This window comes from Asterias rubens, chromosome 5 (assembly GCF_902459465.1).
Source record: "Asterias rubens chromosome 5, eAstRub1.3, whole genome shotgun sequence".
In the NCBI taxonomy this organism is placed as follows: domain Eukaryota; kingdom Metazoa; phylum Echinodermata; class Asteroidea; order Forcipulatida; family Asteriidae; genus Asterias; species Asterias rubens.
This window is the reverse complement of record NC_047066.1, coordinates 17,198,896-17,217,878: the sequence shown is the minus strand read 5'-3', so window position 1 is coordinate 17,217,878 and position 18,983 is coordinate 17,198,896. Positions and strand designations below refer to the sequence as shown.

General features: G+C 37.8%; 1 protein-coding gene and 1 long non-coding RNA gene across 2 annotated transcripts in view; one reads left to right on the top strand and one right to left on the bottom strand.

Annotated features, from left to right (window-relative positions):
• Positions 1–18,983, bottom strand: part of LOC117290295 (PRKR-interacting protein 1 homolog) — a 58,126-nt gene that overhangs the window by 11,444 nt on the left and 27,699 nt on the right. Inside the window, exons 3-5 of the mRNA XM_033771606.1 lie at positions 7,559–7,659; positions 6,993–7,078; positions 4,788–4,846 (exon numbers count right to left, since the gene is read on the bottom strand). Of these exons, the coding sequence (XP_033627497.1) occupies positions 4,788–4,846; positions 6,993–7,078; positions 7,559–7,659 (246 nt within the window). The remainder of the gene's footprint in view (positions 1–4,787; positions 4,847–6,992; positions 7,079–7,558; positions 7,660–18,983) is intronic.
• LOC117290296 lies at positions 6,332–12,531 on the top strand. The gene is made up of 4 exons (XR_004519033.1): positions 6,332–6,431; positions 7,645–7,685; positions 9,779–9,866; positions 10,672–12,531. It is a non-coding gene; the product is annotated as an uncharacterized LOC117290296 (long non-coding RNA).

Below are 18,983 nucleotides of genomic sequence, written 5' to 3'. Positions count from 1 at the left end.
CTTCAAAGCAAAGATTACGTGTGATGAGTTTCCCTGCGCACAAGCAAAAATATCCTTTACTAAGCTGGTAAATACACTTAATGTAAGCGCACAATTTCCGCGCTTCTTTAGTGTCAATTTATTGCTTACAGAGTCATGAAATGGGGCCAGTTTCACAAGACTAATTTGTACACAACAAGAAATTTCACATGTTTGACGTGTAGGCCTATATCCTACTTATTACACAGAACAGGGCCAAATTTCATGGCTCTGATTACCACCAAACTCTGCGCTTACGATCACCATTCTCCGCTTACTGTGCAAGTGCGGAATATAATGTGCTATAATGTGCCTGCTAAGCTGTGTAATAAGCTTGACATAAGTGCAGAGATCACTCCTTCGAGCTAAGTGCTGAATCTTTGCTTCTAAAGCAGAGCCATGCGTAGGGCCCATTCGCCAAGATCTTTCATGTGAAGCAAGTTCCCTTCGTGTAGTAGGCATTGGTGGCTAGTGAATACTCAACTAGTCACAACATACGACAAACCCAAGCGACACAACTGGTTCACCAAACAGGTAGCCGTGACTATTTTTGTAGTCATCGTGTTGGCACGCTTAACCAAGTAGAGAAAAACAGTAGTCGCGACTCGAATAAATTTATAGTCGCGAGGTTTACACTAGTCGCACAAGTCGCCTAGGCCTAGATGCACAGGTAAAGCACGGTTCATACTGCATTCGAATGCAAATCAAATTTTTTAGTCACAGTGCTGTTTTCGGAGTGAAAGTTTCAAAGTGAAAGTTTCGCAGGACTTGACCACAATTAGTCAACTGTAGCAAAGTATTTGTTGTGAATTTGTGACGTCAACATTCATCGAATCGCTTTCGCAGGAAGTATGAACCAAGCAGAAGTATTAGGCAAAGTAACCCAACATTGGTCCCAGTCATGGTTCTGCTTACTGCCAAATTTTGCGCTTGCAATCCCTAGTTGATTGTCTCAGCTTACTGCGCAAGCGCCAAACACCTGCGGTAGTTTTAAAGCTATTGTAATGCACAGGATCGATGAAGATATGCACCTGCTAACATTCCCTGCTTAGCTGTGAAATAGCATGGTTGGAGGGCTGGCTTGGCCCAAAATTCTGGTCAGACCAGGCCCTCCACCATTTGCCATCACTCCACCTGGATGTGTGTCTGCACATGCCTCTACAAATCTTTTCGTTCAAGTGCAGTCACATCATTTTCTTCAAGCACCCTTACTTGTATCTAAAGCTTTGAAAGACAACTTCTTCTTTTACATGAATGTTGGCTCTCTAAATAGGTGAGTTTTAGTACAAGTAATATTTGTAACTTGTTGTTTGGAAGTTTTCAGTAAGGTCTCTGTTTAAAGCCATTGGACACTTTCGAAACAGAGTTTTTTTTTTTAAGTTCACAGAAGGTAATGGTGAAAGACTTCTCTTAAAATATTATTCCATGAAATGCTTAATACTTTTTAAGAAAACATTAAAAAAATATCAATTCTCGATATCGAGATTTACGGATTTATTTTAAACACATGTCATGACAAGGGTGAGTTTTCCCGTTATTTTCTCCCGACTCCGATGACTGATTGAGCCTAAATTGGACAATACTGTCTACCGAAAGTGTCCAATGGCTTTAAGTTAGAATTAGATTTCTGATTATTGAGTTCGCAGACAGTATTTAAATTTTCAATTTATATGATATGCATTTCCTTAAATTCCCTGAAGGACTTTTGTTTTAATATTTAGTTTCTTTATGAGAGGTCTATGCTATTTCCTGAATTTGAGAAATAGTAGGCACTGTATATATTTTTAAGTGCTTTGAAAAATTTGCTACAACCTTTTTTTTTTTTAGGAGAGACCTATTTGCTTTCTGTTGATTTTGTACCTTGTACATGTATACTTGATAAGAACTAATACAATAGTCATGACATTTACCACCAGCTGTTTCAGTTGATGCAATGTATTGTGGTAAGTCATGCTATTTGTACAGTCCTCATGTTTTGGACTGGTCTTAAATGCTATCAAGAGATATTTAAGGTCTACTGTATTCTTTATGTTTTACATATTTGAATGGCAATCCTACAAAAGACTCAAAGACACCAAGTGATAGAGTTTTGCAGAAAGCCAGGGTTTTGCTGATGTACCCTAGGGTACTTTATACTCTATTTTATGTATTTTGATTGTCGTGAGTTTAGACAATGTGCTGTTTGAAAAAAACTCTTAGCTTACTTTAGCTTGGACGATTTTAAGTTTGCTAAGCTTTCTTAATGAGACACATTATGATTATTTATATGCTACATGAGGGAGTACTTTCCTTGAAGCCAGAAAGCCAAAAGTATTGGTTGAACTTTGATTAACTTATTTCATATACATTTCCCAAGCGCTCCATCAGTTATCTGAATGAGTACTTTGTATTGTTAAAGAGAAATGTATGTAGTATTGCATGGACTATAATCACTGAATGAGTATGTAGTATTGCATGGACTATAATCACTGAATGAGTATGTAGTATTGCATGGACTATAATCACTCTCTAAATAGGTCACGTACAGAGGACCGTAATGTGGCAAGGAACCTAGACTGGCCCTCTAGACAATTTTAAGAAATCCTCGACCAAGGCAGACTTCCGTCCATCTTATCTGTAACCTTTGCAATATACAAGTATACAATTTTATTAACATTCTTAAAAGCCGCGTTGGAGGAAGATGTATACCGACACGTGAAGTGTCCTTCAACCTTCAGAGCTCTCGACCTACACTTGAGGACGTCTCCTGTATGCCATCGGAGCTATCCAATCGATGTTTTGAGTGGCGCCCGTAGGACGATAACCGCGGTTACGAATTTCCACCTGAGCTCATTTTTAGAATTATGTTAATATTCCAGGATCCTTTTATTGTAAAGTTTATATTTCTTTTGCATTTCTTTTGATGTTGATTTATTGTTTTTAAATAAATCAGTGTTTTCTGTTCTTGTGCATTATATCATGAACTCTCTAAACCTGGTTTTATTTCAAAAGAGAGTTGTAAATTTGGTTTCAGTTCCTGCTCCTGATGGTGAACCCAGAGTTACATTTAATTATTATTGTTATTATTATAACAGCTGAACCTGACTATTTTTTGCATGTAAAGTATTGTCATGTGCTAGGTTTTCTGTGCTGTTTTAAATGTGATTTTTCAGGGGCAAGGACTCAAAACATATGAAGAACTTTGGCCGCATTTTGAGCAGATAATCCCTCACGTTGTGTGAGCTGACTGTGGTAAGGGCTTGAGTGCACAGGCAGAAATGGGACAGTTCATTTACACTTAAGGGGATCAAACGTCTAGCTACTTTGAAAGAAGCGGCAGGAAGCATGAGGTTTATCTAAAACAAAAACCTTACAGTAAGTAGGAGTAATAAATCAATTTCATTGAAATCAATTAAGTCGCATATGTAGAGTAGTTACGAACGTTATACAGAAATATTGAACATAGTTTTATAATGACAAGAAAATTCATGTTGCACAACAAACTTGATTCGTCAAGATATTTCTGTATATCATTTACAAAAAAAGGACATGAGACCCTTCTACTAATGTGTTGAGTGTTAATTTTATGTAGTTCTATATTTTTGGATTTTTTTTAATGAAGTATTAATATTTTTGGCATCCCCACCACATACTCTGCAAAAAATACACCTACATTAACTAAATGTAGTGATCCAGCCACGTCTAGTGATGTTCGAGTCGAAGAAAAGCACAAAATTCCAAGATTAAAACATATTTTTGGACATTAAAAACGCTACAATGTTGAATCAAAATGCTTCTTATATATAAAATTATTGTTGAGGCATAAAGAATGATGAATTAAAACAGAAAAAAGCTTTGCCAAACATCGTATTCTGCTTCCGATTGAACAATGTTTGTGATTGGCGCGGTTTCAAGAGGTATAGCTTTCCGCCACATAACCCACTAGCCATTTGGCTCGTTGTCCAGACTATGGAGGGGTGCAAGCTCTCCCAAACGGACTTCATGATTTGACACAAAAAGTGCCCCTTTTTCCAGTCCACCAATCACAAAACATGTTGCATGGATGGAAAGGTTATTTTATCTAGTTTCATAAACCATGCGACTTCTAGTGGTGCGAGGATGCTAGCGAGTTTGCCGTTGAATTTACTGGGACAACCCCCGCAAAAAATGACAAAATGTGGCGTGACCTCCATAGGAAACTGATTATTTTAGTCAAAATGAATCTTTTTCAATCAAAAAGTGACCCTCATTCCTGGCTCTTAGTGATAGTAAAAGTGTACTGTTACGAAAGAGGAATATATACTATACGCTGCCGAGCGACTTTGTAAGTTTAACAAAATCACTATTCTAAAACTGATGAAAACGTCTCCCGAGTGTGTAAATTTGAAGGGAATTTCCCGTGTTGAAGGGGTCGCCGTGAAAGGTGTTGAGCAGATGCACACTAATTCATCATATGTAGCCTAGGTACATGAATCAATCATTATTCAGAATCAGCTTCTTCAAATTAGGAAAATTAGGTACGTTACCAACTTTTACTCATACATGCTGCTCAAAGTTGTTGTTTTTAAATCTAGTGATAGACTATTATCATCACCCTTGAGTTCATGCTTTGTATAAGCGTTTTAGAAGACACACACCTGATGGCCATAGCTGTTTAATGAGTTCCTTTGACAGGTCTTTGATTGTTTTTAAGTTTGTCATCCACAATAAACATTTCTTGACATTACTTGACTTGTGACTTGACAAGAAACGCAAAATTTGGACTTGGGACTTGACTAAAAATGACTCACCTTCTGCTCCTTCAAGTTTTTGCTTCTTTCTTTCAAACATCTTCTGTTTTTTCTTCATCCTAAAAAATAGTCATCATTATTAAAGCTATTTTTTGCCGCCTTTAAAGAATTTTGGATCTTGGAGTCTGCTTAATGTTTAAGTTTTTTTTAACACCTCTAACATTGTATTCAGAGCTTACAACCCCCCCCCAATTAATTTACCACTTGCGTGGCATGATAAATACAAGACACTAGGGTAAAAGTAAGGGCCTGCAATTGATGTGTATGGTACAAGTTTATATTTGACTCCTCATACCATGGGTATGAGTCGCGATTCTCAATGTTCAGTCTGTGTCATTTGGATCGGTCTGAATCATGAATCCCAAAGGTCGAGTCTGAGTCGCTTGAACTTTTTTACGGAGAAAAAATATAATGTATGTATGCCACGGTTGAAAGTTTTATTTAAATGTCCCCAATTTTCAAGGAACATAGTAATTCTTTGAATAATAAGGTTGAAAAAGGTGTATTTGATTTACTTTATGTTTAACATCCATGTGCCAACGTTTCAGGAAGTGAATTCCAGAGCCTTGGTGTTGTACTGGAAAAAAAAACTTTCCCTTAGTTGGCTAACGAGACCGGGGAACAAGGAGCATGTTGCTGGTGAATCTCAGACCTGGTCTGGTAGTACGGGGAGTCAACAGGATTTGAATGTAGAGTGGGGCTGAACCTCGGAGTGCCTTAAAAGTGAAAATGATTACTTTGAAGTGGATGCGTTGATTCATGGGAAGCCAATTAGATTATAGAGGATGGGAGTGATCTTTTGTTCTTTCCATTGTCCCTGTACCCTAGGTTTTCCCATAGACTTTGTACACAAAATTTCTCATTCTCAAGCATGTACCGAATATGAGAGCACACGCACACACTGTAATATATCAACACTAGAGGGCGCTATTCCCATAACCCTAGTTACCAAGCAATGAGTTACTCTGATGAATAAAAGTGTATCTGGAAGTTACACTCTGTGAAGACATCCACTCATTACATGGCGGTAGCGCGGTAAAAAAAACGTCATTAATAAGGGAATCTGTGTGTGGTGAAGAGGTTTTCAACTAGTGGTTTAATCCCAACGAGGCCTGGTTCTCGATAATTTTACCGAGACGAAGTCGAGGTAAATTATCAAGAACCAGGCCTCGGCGGGTTTAAACCACTAGTTGAAAACCGATTCAACACACTTAGATTCCCATTCATATACCTTTCGGTCAAGTACATCAACACTTTTTGGTCAAAAGTAAATAAATGCAAAAATTATAATTGTTAAATGATTTCTTTCAACACAACACCCCTCCAGCTATGAAATGGTACAGCCCTCCGCCGCCCTCGGGTAACAACCCCTTATAAGGGAATACTGTGCGCGTCGCGCGTAATGCTTGATGTGGCACAACTGCTTCAGCCGTTGTACTCGACCAATAGGATTGAAGAAACTGTCTTATGAGAACAGGTGCAAGGTCCCGCGTCACGCCCATGAATAAAAACTTTTTACCGGTCATAAACAAAGGTTTATACACCCACGTGACGCGCTCTCCACCGACAGGAAAAGCGAAACTGTCTGAGGTATTTATGAATGCCAGATTAATACCAACAACTCGTGGACATGACAAGGTATTGGTGAGTGACAAATAAACACGTAGTTGCTTCGTTCTGTACTGTATTGTCAATTAACGTTAGTGCATGTACATTTGCGGTGCACAAAACTGCAGTGTTTACTTCGTCGCCATATTTATTCAGTGCTAAACTCTGTGTACAACATGAATGACTCAATCACACCCCGTATGTCTTACGATGACCCGGATTTGCCAAGTGCTATCCAGATCTTTCGTCAGCAATGTGAACTATACTTTTCTGTGAAGAATGAGGCAGAAAAACAGGTGGACCATATCCTTCTGTTCATGGGTTCAACAGGACTTCGCAAATACAATTCCTGGAGCCTACATGTACCTGATACTGATGCTAAAAATGCATCTGCAGTCTGGGACCGCTTTATTGCACAGCTAAGTCCACGCACAAATTTCCATGTCGCTCGCCTCTACTTACACAAGTTTCCATACTGTTGTTGATAAATAAATAAAAATGTAAGCATGGTTGGCAGTCCTAAACAAGCAAGTAGTATTGCTTTTTGAAATACACATGTCAGGAATCAAACAGATCTTACTATTGACTAAAGTTTACCTTTTGTTCCTCTTCTTGGTTGTCTTCTCCTCAGCTTTTGATTTATTTTCTTCTAGTTTCTTCTGAAAATCTTTTGCTTGCTCCTCCTGGTGGGTACACATTAATAGTGTCATTTCAATGAGTGTGTAGATGCACCTAAAGCTATGGTTATGAACGCCTGTGTCGGGCAATGGCCCAAATAGGCAATATAACCTTTTTCTGACCACAGTGAAGGGAATTTTAGTTTAGTTCTGTAAAGTTATGCACAAAAAATATGCCATCGTTACAAAAAAGAAGTTTTTTCTCCCAAGAGTTCAACTTAAATGTTTGACGTAAGACTAGAAGAATTCATTGGATAAAATCAGAAGTCAAGGGCATGAACCCCATCAGATAGGCCAAAAGTGGTGATTATAATGATGCATTTTGGGACAGTTTGCAAGTAAGCTATCCACGTATTCTTTGTGATGAATGTCACATCCCATTCCAAAATGCATAGCTAGTTCCTATTGTAAAGGGGTCTGTGAATTGAGGAATATTGGGAAAACAACATTAACAACAGAGAAATAAACATATAATGCCTGAATGACCTGCTCAGCTTTGTTTTGTATGTACATCTGTCGGCCATACTCTCGACGTCTGTAACCTCTATACACATGGAATTCTCCACTACCAGCACCAGCACTGGATCCTGATGGATTGACAATATGTTTCAAGGTAAATAGAAATGTACAAAAAATACTTGATTAAAATAAGGTTAAATATACATATGTATACCAAAGTTGATCCTTGTAATTCAATTGGATGATTGTAGGTAAAGTGGCATTCAATTTAAAATGAAATCATAACATGACCTATATCAAAAGCCATGTCATTGTGGTTCTTTTCACAGTGCATATTTGTCACCAAACGAAATGCCCACAACGAGGGATGCAAGTATACATGTGTACTACCTTTTACTGTTTGTTTCTAGTTTATGTTATATTGAACGACAAATTTACATTGTACTTTGATGTTAAAGGCAGTGGACACTATTGGTAATTAATCAAAATAATTATTAGCATAAAACCTTTCTTGGTGACGAGTAATTGGGAGAGGTTGATGGTATAAATCATTGTGAGAAACACCTCCCTCTGAAGTGCCATACATGTAGCTTTCGAGAAAGAAGTAATTTTCCACGAATTTGATTTTGAGTGTAAGATTTTTTAAGGGTCATGCAGATGTGACAGATGGGGGTCGGCGGAATCCAATTATACTTTGCAACTTGATGTACTATGAAGACTATTTACCAAAATGATATTAAACAAATCTGCAGTACCACCCCTGGAAAATAATGATACATCCTAAAAATGAGCCCAAAATCATGTACAAGAAGCAGCTTAAAAACAGTTTTACTTCAAATTTACAGAAGGTACTACAGAAAAACTAAGCAACCTATTGATCTCAAACAAAAATAAATTTAATTTGCATACCTTTGTGCTTGCACACACAACAGTACAGATGCTAACTACTTTAGCAACATTTTTTTTCTGTTGCACCAAATTACTCCATTTTTCCAAAAAGAAAAGAAAAGGAAAACATGGAATTTTTGCCCTTTTTGGGATTTAAATATTTTCTATATTCAGGCTAATTTCCAAATGTCCTTTATAAAACATATTGCACACCCTTCAGCAACAGCCCTATGCTTTCAAAAGTGTGGGTTCTTATTTTTTCCTTGAGGTAGAGGTCTTAAAGTATTTGTCTTTTTGTGCTTTGTCAAGTTTGCAACAAGTTAGACATTCCTTTTAAAAAACATGATTTTATAATAAATTTCATTTATTTTGCAATCAAGTTTAACAATTAGGATCAGATCAAATTAATTTTGTTAGGATAAAAGTGAAATACAAAAATGGACCTTGACCATTTCATGTTTAATGGTGCTTTAAAGCTATATCTACGGGCAAGCAATTGGGTTATATTATTAGTACCGCGGGGGTAGACCTTGGAATTTTGTTGCTATTACTGTATTTTTTCTTGTTCTATTTTATGATTTTTTTTGTTATCCCCTTAATCAAATTAATTCAGTTAAAGAAAAAAAAATTGGAGATCCGGCACTGGCTTAAGCCAATCACTTGGTGGCGCTATTTTCTGCAGTGGCTTTAGATGGTCACTTTGTGGCGCTATTTACATGTCTCCATAGACCTTTTCGCAAATACCGGGGCGCGCGCGTAAAGCTTGGAATTAGGTGCATTGTGGTCTTGCTGGTATCCAAATTTGATCCATATTTATCCCAAAATGCACCTCATTCAACAGTCTGCGCTTGCGTATTGGTATTTGTGATAAGGTCTATTATGCACACATGCAGACTGCTGTGGAATCACACAAAGCCTGTCATAACAAGTGAGGTTTATATAGAGTGATTTTCGGTGTTATTTTCTGAATTTTTGCTCGAAAATGACTTGTTCATTTGGAACTGACGATTCTCCTTGTGGTGCTGCATATTTTGCTGTTGATAATACAACTATTATTCCTTTGCAATCATGCACTGATGATATAACTGGACATTTGCGATTTCTCAAGTTAACTGAGAAAAGCGGCAGTAAACTTAGTGAATGGGAATTGATCCTAAATAGAGCTGGTCTATTTAAGCATAGTGATCAGGAGAGGGCTGGACTTACAATTTGTCCCAAGCACAGGAGTGGTCTGGGACGAAATTGGTCTGGGGCAAGGCAGCAGGGGGGGGGGGGGTTGCAAATGCCCCCCCCCTCAACACTCCTTGGAAGGGCCTGACTACTTCATGATTCAAATCATGGTATGTTTTTCTTTTTCAGCTGTGTGTGGAAAGTGCCGAAAGAGACACTACGTAACCATCAGAAATACAGAAGGACCATCATGCAGCGGCAGTGCAAGTGTGTTTTAGTAAGTTAGTTAACCTTTTCTTTAATACAATGCAAAGTTGTATACTAATGGACGATAACATGATCATTTCATTTAATGTAATAAATTGGACTGCTGTTTGTCAAACCAACAAAGAGAGACAAGAGGGGAGTGGCAAGTGGGAAGGAATAAGTCTGCTGAATAACTTTGAATTCCGAGATAAGGAAATTCGTGCATGGAAGGCATATGAAATAGGAACTGGTAAATACTTCAAAATAGCAGCAATGGGGAAAAAATTCCGAGGGAAGACATCACTTCAGATTGTGACCGATTTTGAGCCACCTCGAGAGTTGGGAACCATGCCAAGGACATCGATGCCAGGCAGGACAGGTAGATCAAACTTGTTTCCTTGTTCAGAACCAGGTTGCTACCTATGCTTTCGAACACCTCAATAAGTAAATATCCACATGGATACTGGAGTTCATGTAAAAAAAACTTGAGCAGGAATCAGCGTATGATCGCATAAGAAAGCAGTGGGCAGACAAAGTTTCAGGTGTCCACGCTCAACAACAATATACAGTGCCTCTGATACCAGCAGTCGAGGAAGAGTCTAGCACCAGCTCAGGAACTGCAGCTAGATCAGCTGGGGAAATGATAATACAGAACATGGGATGGGCATTGAAAGGTCCAAGAAAAGTATCAGCTTTGTCTGAAAATGTCAAATCTTTTCTGACTGATCAGTTCAACGCAGGTGTAAAAACTGGGCACAAAGCCGATGCCACGCACGTTGCAAAAGTCATGAAAACCTTGAAAAATATTAATGGTCAATTTGTTTTCCTTCCCGCAGAATGGCGGACTGCGAAACAAATTGCAAGTTTTTTTAGTAGGCTTGCAGCTGCTCAGAAAAGGCATCAAGCAGGTCAAGGTCACCATGATGTGGACGTAGATGCAAGTGAAGAAGACTTTCGTACTTGGGAAAGTTCAGAAAATGAAGAAAGACTTCGCAAATCAGTTTATGCTGAAATAGACATTTCCCATCCAATCATATTTGGTGATATCAATGTTTGTACTCTAATTACACAGGGCAAAGGTAAATCAAAACGCATAAGTGAATTGAAAGATTTGTGTGAACACTTTGGATTGAAAGTTGAAGGACCTGAAACGCGCAAAGAAAGTTTCATCAAAGTACTGAACAGCCATGTTGGTCAATGTACCAGCAAAGGTGGCTCCGAAGACGAGACATAATCATCATATTATGCCTTTCACAATGTAACTAAATATATGTAAAAAATTAAAAAGTGCACTTATGTTATCATTTTTAACACTGGTTATCATTATGACTATTAGCAAGGTCCAAAATACAAAAGGCTTGTAATTAATAGAGTACAGTGTATTATCAAAAATAATTGTTTTATATTTTGTTTGCAAGGTAAATCATGAATCAGAAACATAAAAAAGGTATAACAGGTCAAACTGATTTACATACGTATGTCCCAAAAGTGTTATAGATCACGCTATTACAACTGCTATTACAACTGCAACTGTTTCTGATAGCGCCAATATACCATTGCATGCATTCACTGACTTGTGAATGTGATAGGAGAATAGGTTCTCCCTTAAGTAAAAACAAAAAAGAACACTAATAATTTATAAATGTCACGTGCATTTGTCATTACTATAATTTGTTGACTTAAAAAATGGCCCTGAACGTTTTTCTTGAACATGCAATTAAATTGCTATAAAACAATTATTTTGTTGATGCTGTACTCGGTGGCCCAATCTTTAGCTAATATTATTTGTTAAATAAAGATTGTTTTTCTCATGATAAAGTCTACCGCCCACAGCCTCGCTTTGACCCTTAAAGTATGACGTCAGCATAAATATTAAGGAGGGCGTATTGTGCACAATTAGATAAACCACGTGGTTGGGATGGTTTTAAAAAAAAACTTTCAAGGAATGGAATGTTCCAAATTCATTAAAAGTTATTTTTCTGTAAACAGTAAAAGAACAATGATGCTTTGTATCTATTTAGTTATTGGAACTCAAAAGTGTCAATAAAAAGGAAGCGGTAATTCAATTAAACTGGAAAACACGATTTTTTGCTTACAAATATAGGTAAATATGACCCATGTACAAAATTCCCTACATGTACCTCAACAATTTTGAAAAAACCCAAATGTTCAACTTGATATCCTTCAAGTACACAACATAACCTCTTACAAATGTGAGTTTCAATGTTGAACTAGCCTGAATAAAGAAAGTACATTGAATTCAAATTTCAGTAATTTCGGAAGTTTTGAGTAATTTAACAAAACACCATTTTTATGCCATTTTAAAAATTCACTAGCAAAATTTCTAAACCAAACAAGCAAATTTAAGAAATGCAATGTTATTATAGAACACTACAGACATGACCCAAAAATTTTAAAAATCGGTTGAGTTTAAAGCACTTTTCTGTAAAGATAGAATTTAGGGTAATTTCAGTAAAAAACACTATTTTCTTTGCATTGGAGGTGTCCAAATTCAGGGGGGTCTGACCTAAGCTAACAGAGGGGTGCCATTAATTTTTTAACATTGCCAATGGGGAACCATTCACCCCCCTTGATGATCCCCAAAATACAATTGAAATTCGCCGACCTTAATCTTTCAACTTTTTTAACAGCCTGCATGAACCTTAAAAAATCTGACACTTGAGACCTCAGATTTAGAACTTGAGGTCTCGAAATCAACCATCTAAACGCACACAATTTCGTGTGACAAGGGTGTTTTTTTCTTTCATTATTATCTCGCAACTTCGATGACCATTGAGCTCAAATTTTCACAGGTTTGTTATTTTATGCAAACATGTATGTTGAGATACACCAAGTGAGAAGACTGGTCTTTGACAATTACCAATAGTGTCCACTGCCTTTAAAACAAATAATGAACATTTTGCATTTGTGTAGGCCTACTTGAGAGACTATTTTCATTAAACGAAATTGGTTCCATTAAGCTCAGCTTCACCTCACCTTGTTAAATCAAATGTTCCATTTTTCAACTCATGAAAATATTCTCAACATACATGTAAGACTCATCTAAACATTCATACAAGTGCTGTTTAGCCATCTGCAAGGGTCGGAAAGTCAAAACATCATATCAAAAACACAATGACTGGACATCAACTACATGGGAGACTACATCTGGCAAATGATATTAAAATACGTTTTACATGCTCAAATAATTTTGTGATTTTTTTTACTCCTTTCTCCAAAATTAAAGCACTCAGCAAAGCTTTCTTCCATCATTATATTCAAACCGTGCAAGTTAAATGTAAATCTGTGGACATTGTGTTTTGTGTCCTACAAAAAGTACCCAAACCCTTTAATTGAAATAATTACTGTCAGAAGTCCAAGGTGTTAACCTCTGGTCAAAGGTGAATCTTTTTAGAATCCAAAGGGCACACTTTTGGAAATCGTGCCTTTTATTCAGCAGCACCTAATCTATGGAATAATTTGCTATCACAAATGTATTCATAAACCGCACCCACAAAGACTTTTAAATCACACCTTTAAATTTCTTATTAAAAGAACACATTTGGTGATGTGCAGTGAATTTTGGTTTGTATGTGTTTTTTTGTGTGAACTTTGTAATATATTGTATATGCTAAATGGTACCTAAGTTTTTGTTTTTTCCAGTAATATGGTGTTTGAAGGCTTTGATTTGTATTTTGCTTTTTTTACTGAGTGTACCTTTTCCTTAAAACTGTTTCTGTGTAATTTTCTTATGGAATTTCTACTGTTATTATGCACTTTGAACAAGCCGGTCCTAGAGAGACCCCAATACTCTTCTACAGCCATTTTCAAGACAAACCTCAAAACCTGTTTTTTTTTCAGTCAGCCTCGCCACTAATCCTTTGTAGTTTTGTGTAAATTGTTTTTCTTGTTTCTTTGCACTGTTCTTGTTTAATTGTTCAGCGCTTTGATCTAATTGTTTAAGGTGCTATATAAATACCTATATTATTATTATTATGAAGAAGTTTATTTTATGCTATCTACGATACATCCTATAGAGCCGGATCCAGACTAAGGATCTGAGGTGCTAAAGGGGTGATGTTATTTAATGGACAGAATTCTACGTAGTATGTGGGCTGTGCCGTGGAGTGCTATCTTCTGGACTAAGATGATGCTTATGCTGCCAGGGACACGCTCAATGAATTTCTCCAGTCCCTTCTTTACTAGTCCTAGAGCTCCGATGACCACTCGGTCTTCATACTCCACATTCTGCTAATCTCGATCTCAAGGTCGTTGTACTTCAACAGCTTCTCGGTAACTTTAATTGAGGTGTTACGTTTGGAAGGTATGGACACATCAATTAGTATACACCTCTGGTCCTTCTTGTCCTTGATGATGATGTCTATTGGCTTTAATCTCTTTGTCAGTATGGATTGGCATGTCCCAGAGGATGGCGACTACATCAGTCTCTGTGACCATTGTCGACTGGTGTTTGTACCACTCCCCTGTCGTCTCTATGTTGTAATGCCTGCATATCTTCCAGTGAAGGTACGCCGCTGCCTTATTGTGTAGATGAATATATTCCGTCTTCGCCAGCTCTGGGCATCCGGAGACAATGTGGTCTACGGTTTCTTCATATTTTCCGCAGATCCTACATTGTGGGTTCATTCCATCCTTGATGATGCAATGGTGAAATGATCTGGTGGCGAGACTCTGGTCTTGGGCGGCAATGATAAGGCCCTCCGTCTCTGCTTTCAGCCCAGTGTTTTTGAGCCATTGGTGTGTCTTCTGTTGGTCAACATCTGCTTCTTTCGTCCTTTTTGGATACTGCCGTGCATTACCTTGTCTTCCCAGGTTTTCTGTAGTTGTTCATGACCCTTGGTTTTTGCTGTCTTCTTTACTCGTTTTGCATAGATAGTTGTTGCTTCATTATCTGATGGTGTGATTTCTGAGTAGTCAAGTTCTCTTTTGAATTTTACTGCTTCTTTTTTGATGGTGTAGAGCTTTTTTTGTTATCATGTTGTTTCACTATTTGGAGGAGTGGGTCGTTAGTTTTCGTCAGATAAGCATCTAGACCGTTTGCGGAGGTTTTGAAGGTCAGTTCAAGCTGGATCAGGACACGTCCTCCAGATGATCTTGGTAGGTATATCCTGTCAACATGTATGCTTTCAGATGGTGCATCCTGTTCATGGTCATTATTTTCCGTGTCTTAGCGTCCATTCTCTTCCGACAGTTTCCAGTTGATGATATTGAAACTGTACGATACTACAGTTATTGCAATGGTGTTGATAGCTTCAAATCGATTGGCTGCATTAAGTTCACTCTTCAGTATCATCCGCACTCTTCTATAATACTAATTTCGGACCTTCTCCTTCATTGCTGAGTGTTGTATGCCGTCACCTTCATTTATTCCAAGGTACATTACTTGTATGTACCCTCTTGGTCCATCTCCTTGATTTTAGTGACAGTGTCAATGTCTGGGTCTGTTGTTTTGGTGAGTTTTCCCCTCTTGAAGGTGGCTTTGGCACGCTTATCGAGTCCGAACTCCATCCTGATGTCGTCACTGAAGGTCTTCACAATGGTGAGCAGACCCTTTTGCTGGTTGTCATCCTTGGAAAATGTCTTAAGGTCATCCATGTAGACAAGGTGGTTAAGTTTGCCATTTTCTGATGTGTATCCGTAACTACTGTTGTTCAGCAGGTTGCCAAGTGGTGCTAGCGCTAAACAGAAAAGTAGTGGTGATAGTGAATCTCCTTGAAAAATCCCGCATCTGATGTTAACCGGTCTAGATGTTAACGACCCTTCTGCATGGTGGAGATTCAAGGTGGTTTTCCAGTTCACCATGCTTGCTGTGATGAAGTTGACAGTAGTTGGACATATATTGTAGATTTCAAGGCATTTTCTTATCCAGGAATGAGGTACACTATCAAATGCCTTCTTGTAGTCAATCCACGCTGTTGATAAGTTTTTCTTCTTAGATCTGGCTTCTTCCAGTATGGTTTTGTTGATCAGTAGCTGGTCTTTGCAGCCATAGTTTCCTTTTATACATTGTGGGCAGGCAGGTGATTGGTCTATAGTTCTTAGGGTTCCGAGTCTCTTCCGACTTAGGGAGCAGGTAGGTAGTTCCTCTTGTCAGCCATTCGGGGCATTTCTCTGGGTGTTTGACTATGTCGTTGTAGGCCAATGCAAGATCTTCGCGGATGCTAGGCAAGTTCTTGATCCAGATATTCGCAATTCCGTCTAATCCGGGTGCCTTCCAGTTTTTTTTTGTAAAAGGCATTTAGTCCAGGAGAACTGAACATGAACCGTGACATTGAGTACAACTAACATGAACCGTGACATTGAGTACAACTAACATGAACCGTGACATTGAGTACAACTAACATGAACCTTGACATTGAGTACAACTAACATGAACCGTGACATTGAGTACAACTAACATGAACCGTGACATTGAGTACAACTAACATGAACCGTGACATTGAGTACAACTAACATGAACCTTGACATTGAGTACAACTAACATGAACCGTGACATTGAGTACAACTAACATGAACCGTGACATTGAGTACAACTAACATGAACCGTGACATTGAGTACAACTAACATGAACCGTGACATTGAGTACAACTAACATGAACCTTGACATTGAGTACAACTAACATGAACCGTGACATTGAGTACAACTAACATGAACCGTGACATTGAGTACAACTAACATGAACCGTGACATTGAGTACAACTAACATGAACCGTGACATTGAGTACAACTAACATGAACCGTGACATTGAGTACAACTAACATGAACCGTGACATTGAGTACAACTAACATGAACCGTGACATTGAGTACAACTAACATGAACCGTGACATTGAGTACAACTAACATGAACCGTGACATTGAGTACAACTAACATGAACCGTGACATTGAGTACAACTAACATGAACCGTGACATTGAGTACAACTAACATGAACCTTGACATTGAGTACAACTAACATGAACCGTGACATTGAGTACAACTAACATGAACCGTGACATTGAGTACAACTAACATGAACCGTGACATTGAGTACAACTAACATGAACCTTGACATTGAGTACAACTAACATGAACCGTGACATTGAGTACAACTAACATGAACCGTGACATTGAGTACAACTAACATGAACCGTGACATTGAGTACAACTAACATGAACCGTGACATTGAGTACAACTAACATGAACCTTGACATTGAGTACAACTAACATGAACCGTGACATTGAGTACAACTAACATGAACCGTGACATTGAGTACAACTAACATGAACCGTGACATTGAGTACAACTAACATGAACCGTGACATTGAGTACAACTAACATGAACCGTGACATTGAGTACAACTAACATGAACCGTGACATTGAGTACAACTAACATGAACCGTGACATTGAGTACAACTAACATGAACCGTGACATTGAGTACAACTAACATGAACCGTGACATTGAGTACAACTAACATGAACCGTGACATTGAGTACAACTAACATGAACCGTGACATTGAGTACAACTAACATGAACCGTGACATTGAGTACAACTAACATGAACCGTGACATTGAGTACAACTAACATGAACCGTGACATTGAGTACAACTAACATGAACCTTGACATTGAGTACAACTAACATGAACCGTGACATTGAGTACAACTAACATGAACCGTGACATTGAGTACAACTAACATGAACCGTGACATTGAGTACAACTAACATGAACCGTGACATTGAGTACAACTAACATGAACCGTGACATTGAGTACAACTAACATGAACCGTGACATTGAGTACAACTAACATGAACCGTGACATTGAGTACAACTAACATGAACCGTGACATTGAGTACAACTAACATTTTTTTGCTGAAATGAGTCCTCCAGGGGGTCCCTTTTAAAAATCTGATGCATGCCCAGCATGCCCAGCTGGCAGGGTTGAGCATTTTTTGTTATTGCATAAAATCACTTTACCCATACATGTATGTTTGTGTGCAAACGCTCATCAATGTGTTTTATATGATAACGACAGAACTCTTCACATGTTTTCTCGACAAGCAATACTTTCAGGTGTGTACTAACCAGATATTACATGTAGATATTAATTCAGACAAGTGGTTAATAATATTATTTATTTACTTTTACCTCACTTTGGTGAAATTATTTAATCAACAGGTTACTTTTTTTCTGATCTGACCTTTAACCTGGGTTAAACATTTCGCAACCTTTCCATGAATTTATAACACTGAGTAAACTATAAAAAATAGTAGTTTGCCCTTAAAATAAAAAATGCCAAAAAAGGGACAAAATCATGTTATAATTGACCATCATAGTATACAGTACAGTCGTCCTGCTTCTCAGTAAAACATGATAAATGCCAATGTATCAAGCCATTACTTGCAGTTTTTGGGGTGTACCTAAAACAAAGTTTTGTGGTGTCATAATTAACTATAATTGGACAGTGATGTGATGATGTAATTATCTCAATAAACAAGTTTAGTCTCAACCAAATGCCATCAACTCTAGCCAAAATTACCATTCAACTGTGACTGTTCCTCACCAATGAGATGAAGTAAGGGATACCATGGTCAGAGGAGATTCTGATGAGCGTTTGCTATAAATATATAGAAATGTTGCGAAATGTTGCACCAGGTTAAAGGGCAGATCAGAAAGAAAAAAATGCCTGTTGAGTTTGAATTTCACCAAAGTGAGGTATAAGTAAATAAATAATATTATTAACCCTGTGTCTGAATTAATATCTACGTGTAATATCTGGTTAGTACACACCTGAAAGGATTCCTCGTCGAGAAAACGTGAAGAATTCTGTTGTTAACATATAAAACACATTGATGAGCGTTTGTACACAAACAAATGGGAAAGGTGATTTTTTGCAAATAACAAAAAATGCTCAACCCTGCCAGCTGGGCATGCATTGGATTTCCATACTAGACACCTTGAAGAACATATTTCTGCAAAAAAAAATCTTAGTTGTACTCAATGTCACGCTTTACCTAAATTTTGGGGTTTGGCTCCTGGACTAATTGGATTGGGGCAAGTTATACCATCATGTACCTTATGAAATTTATTAGTACCAAAAACACAATTTTAAGACTGTGACGTCATCACATGTTAA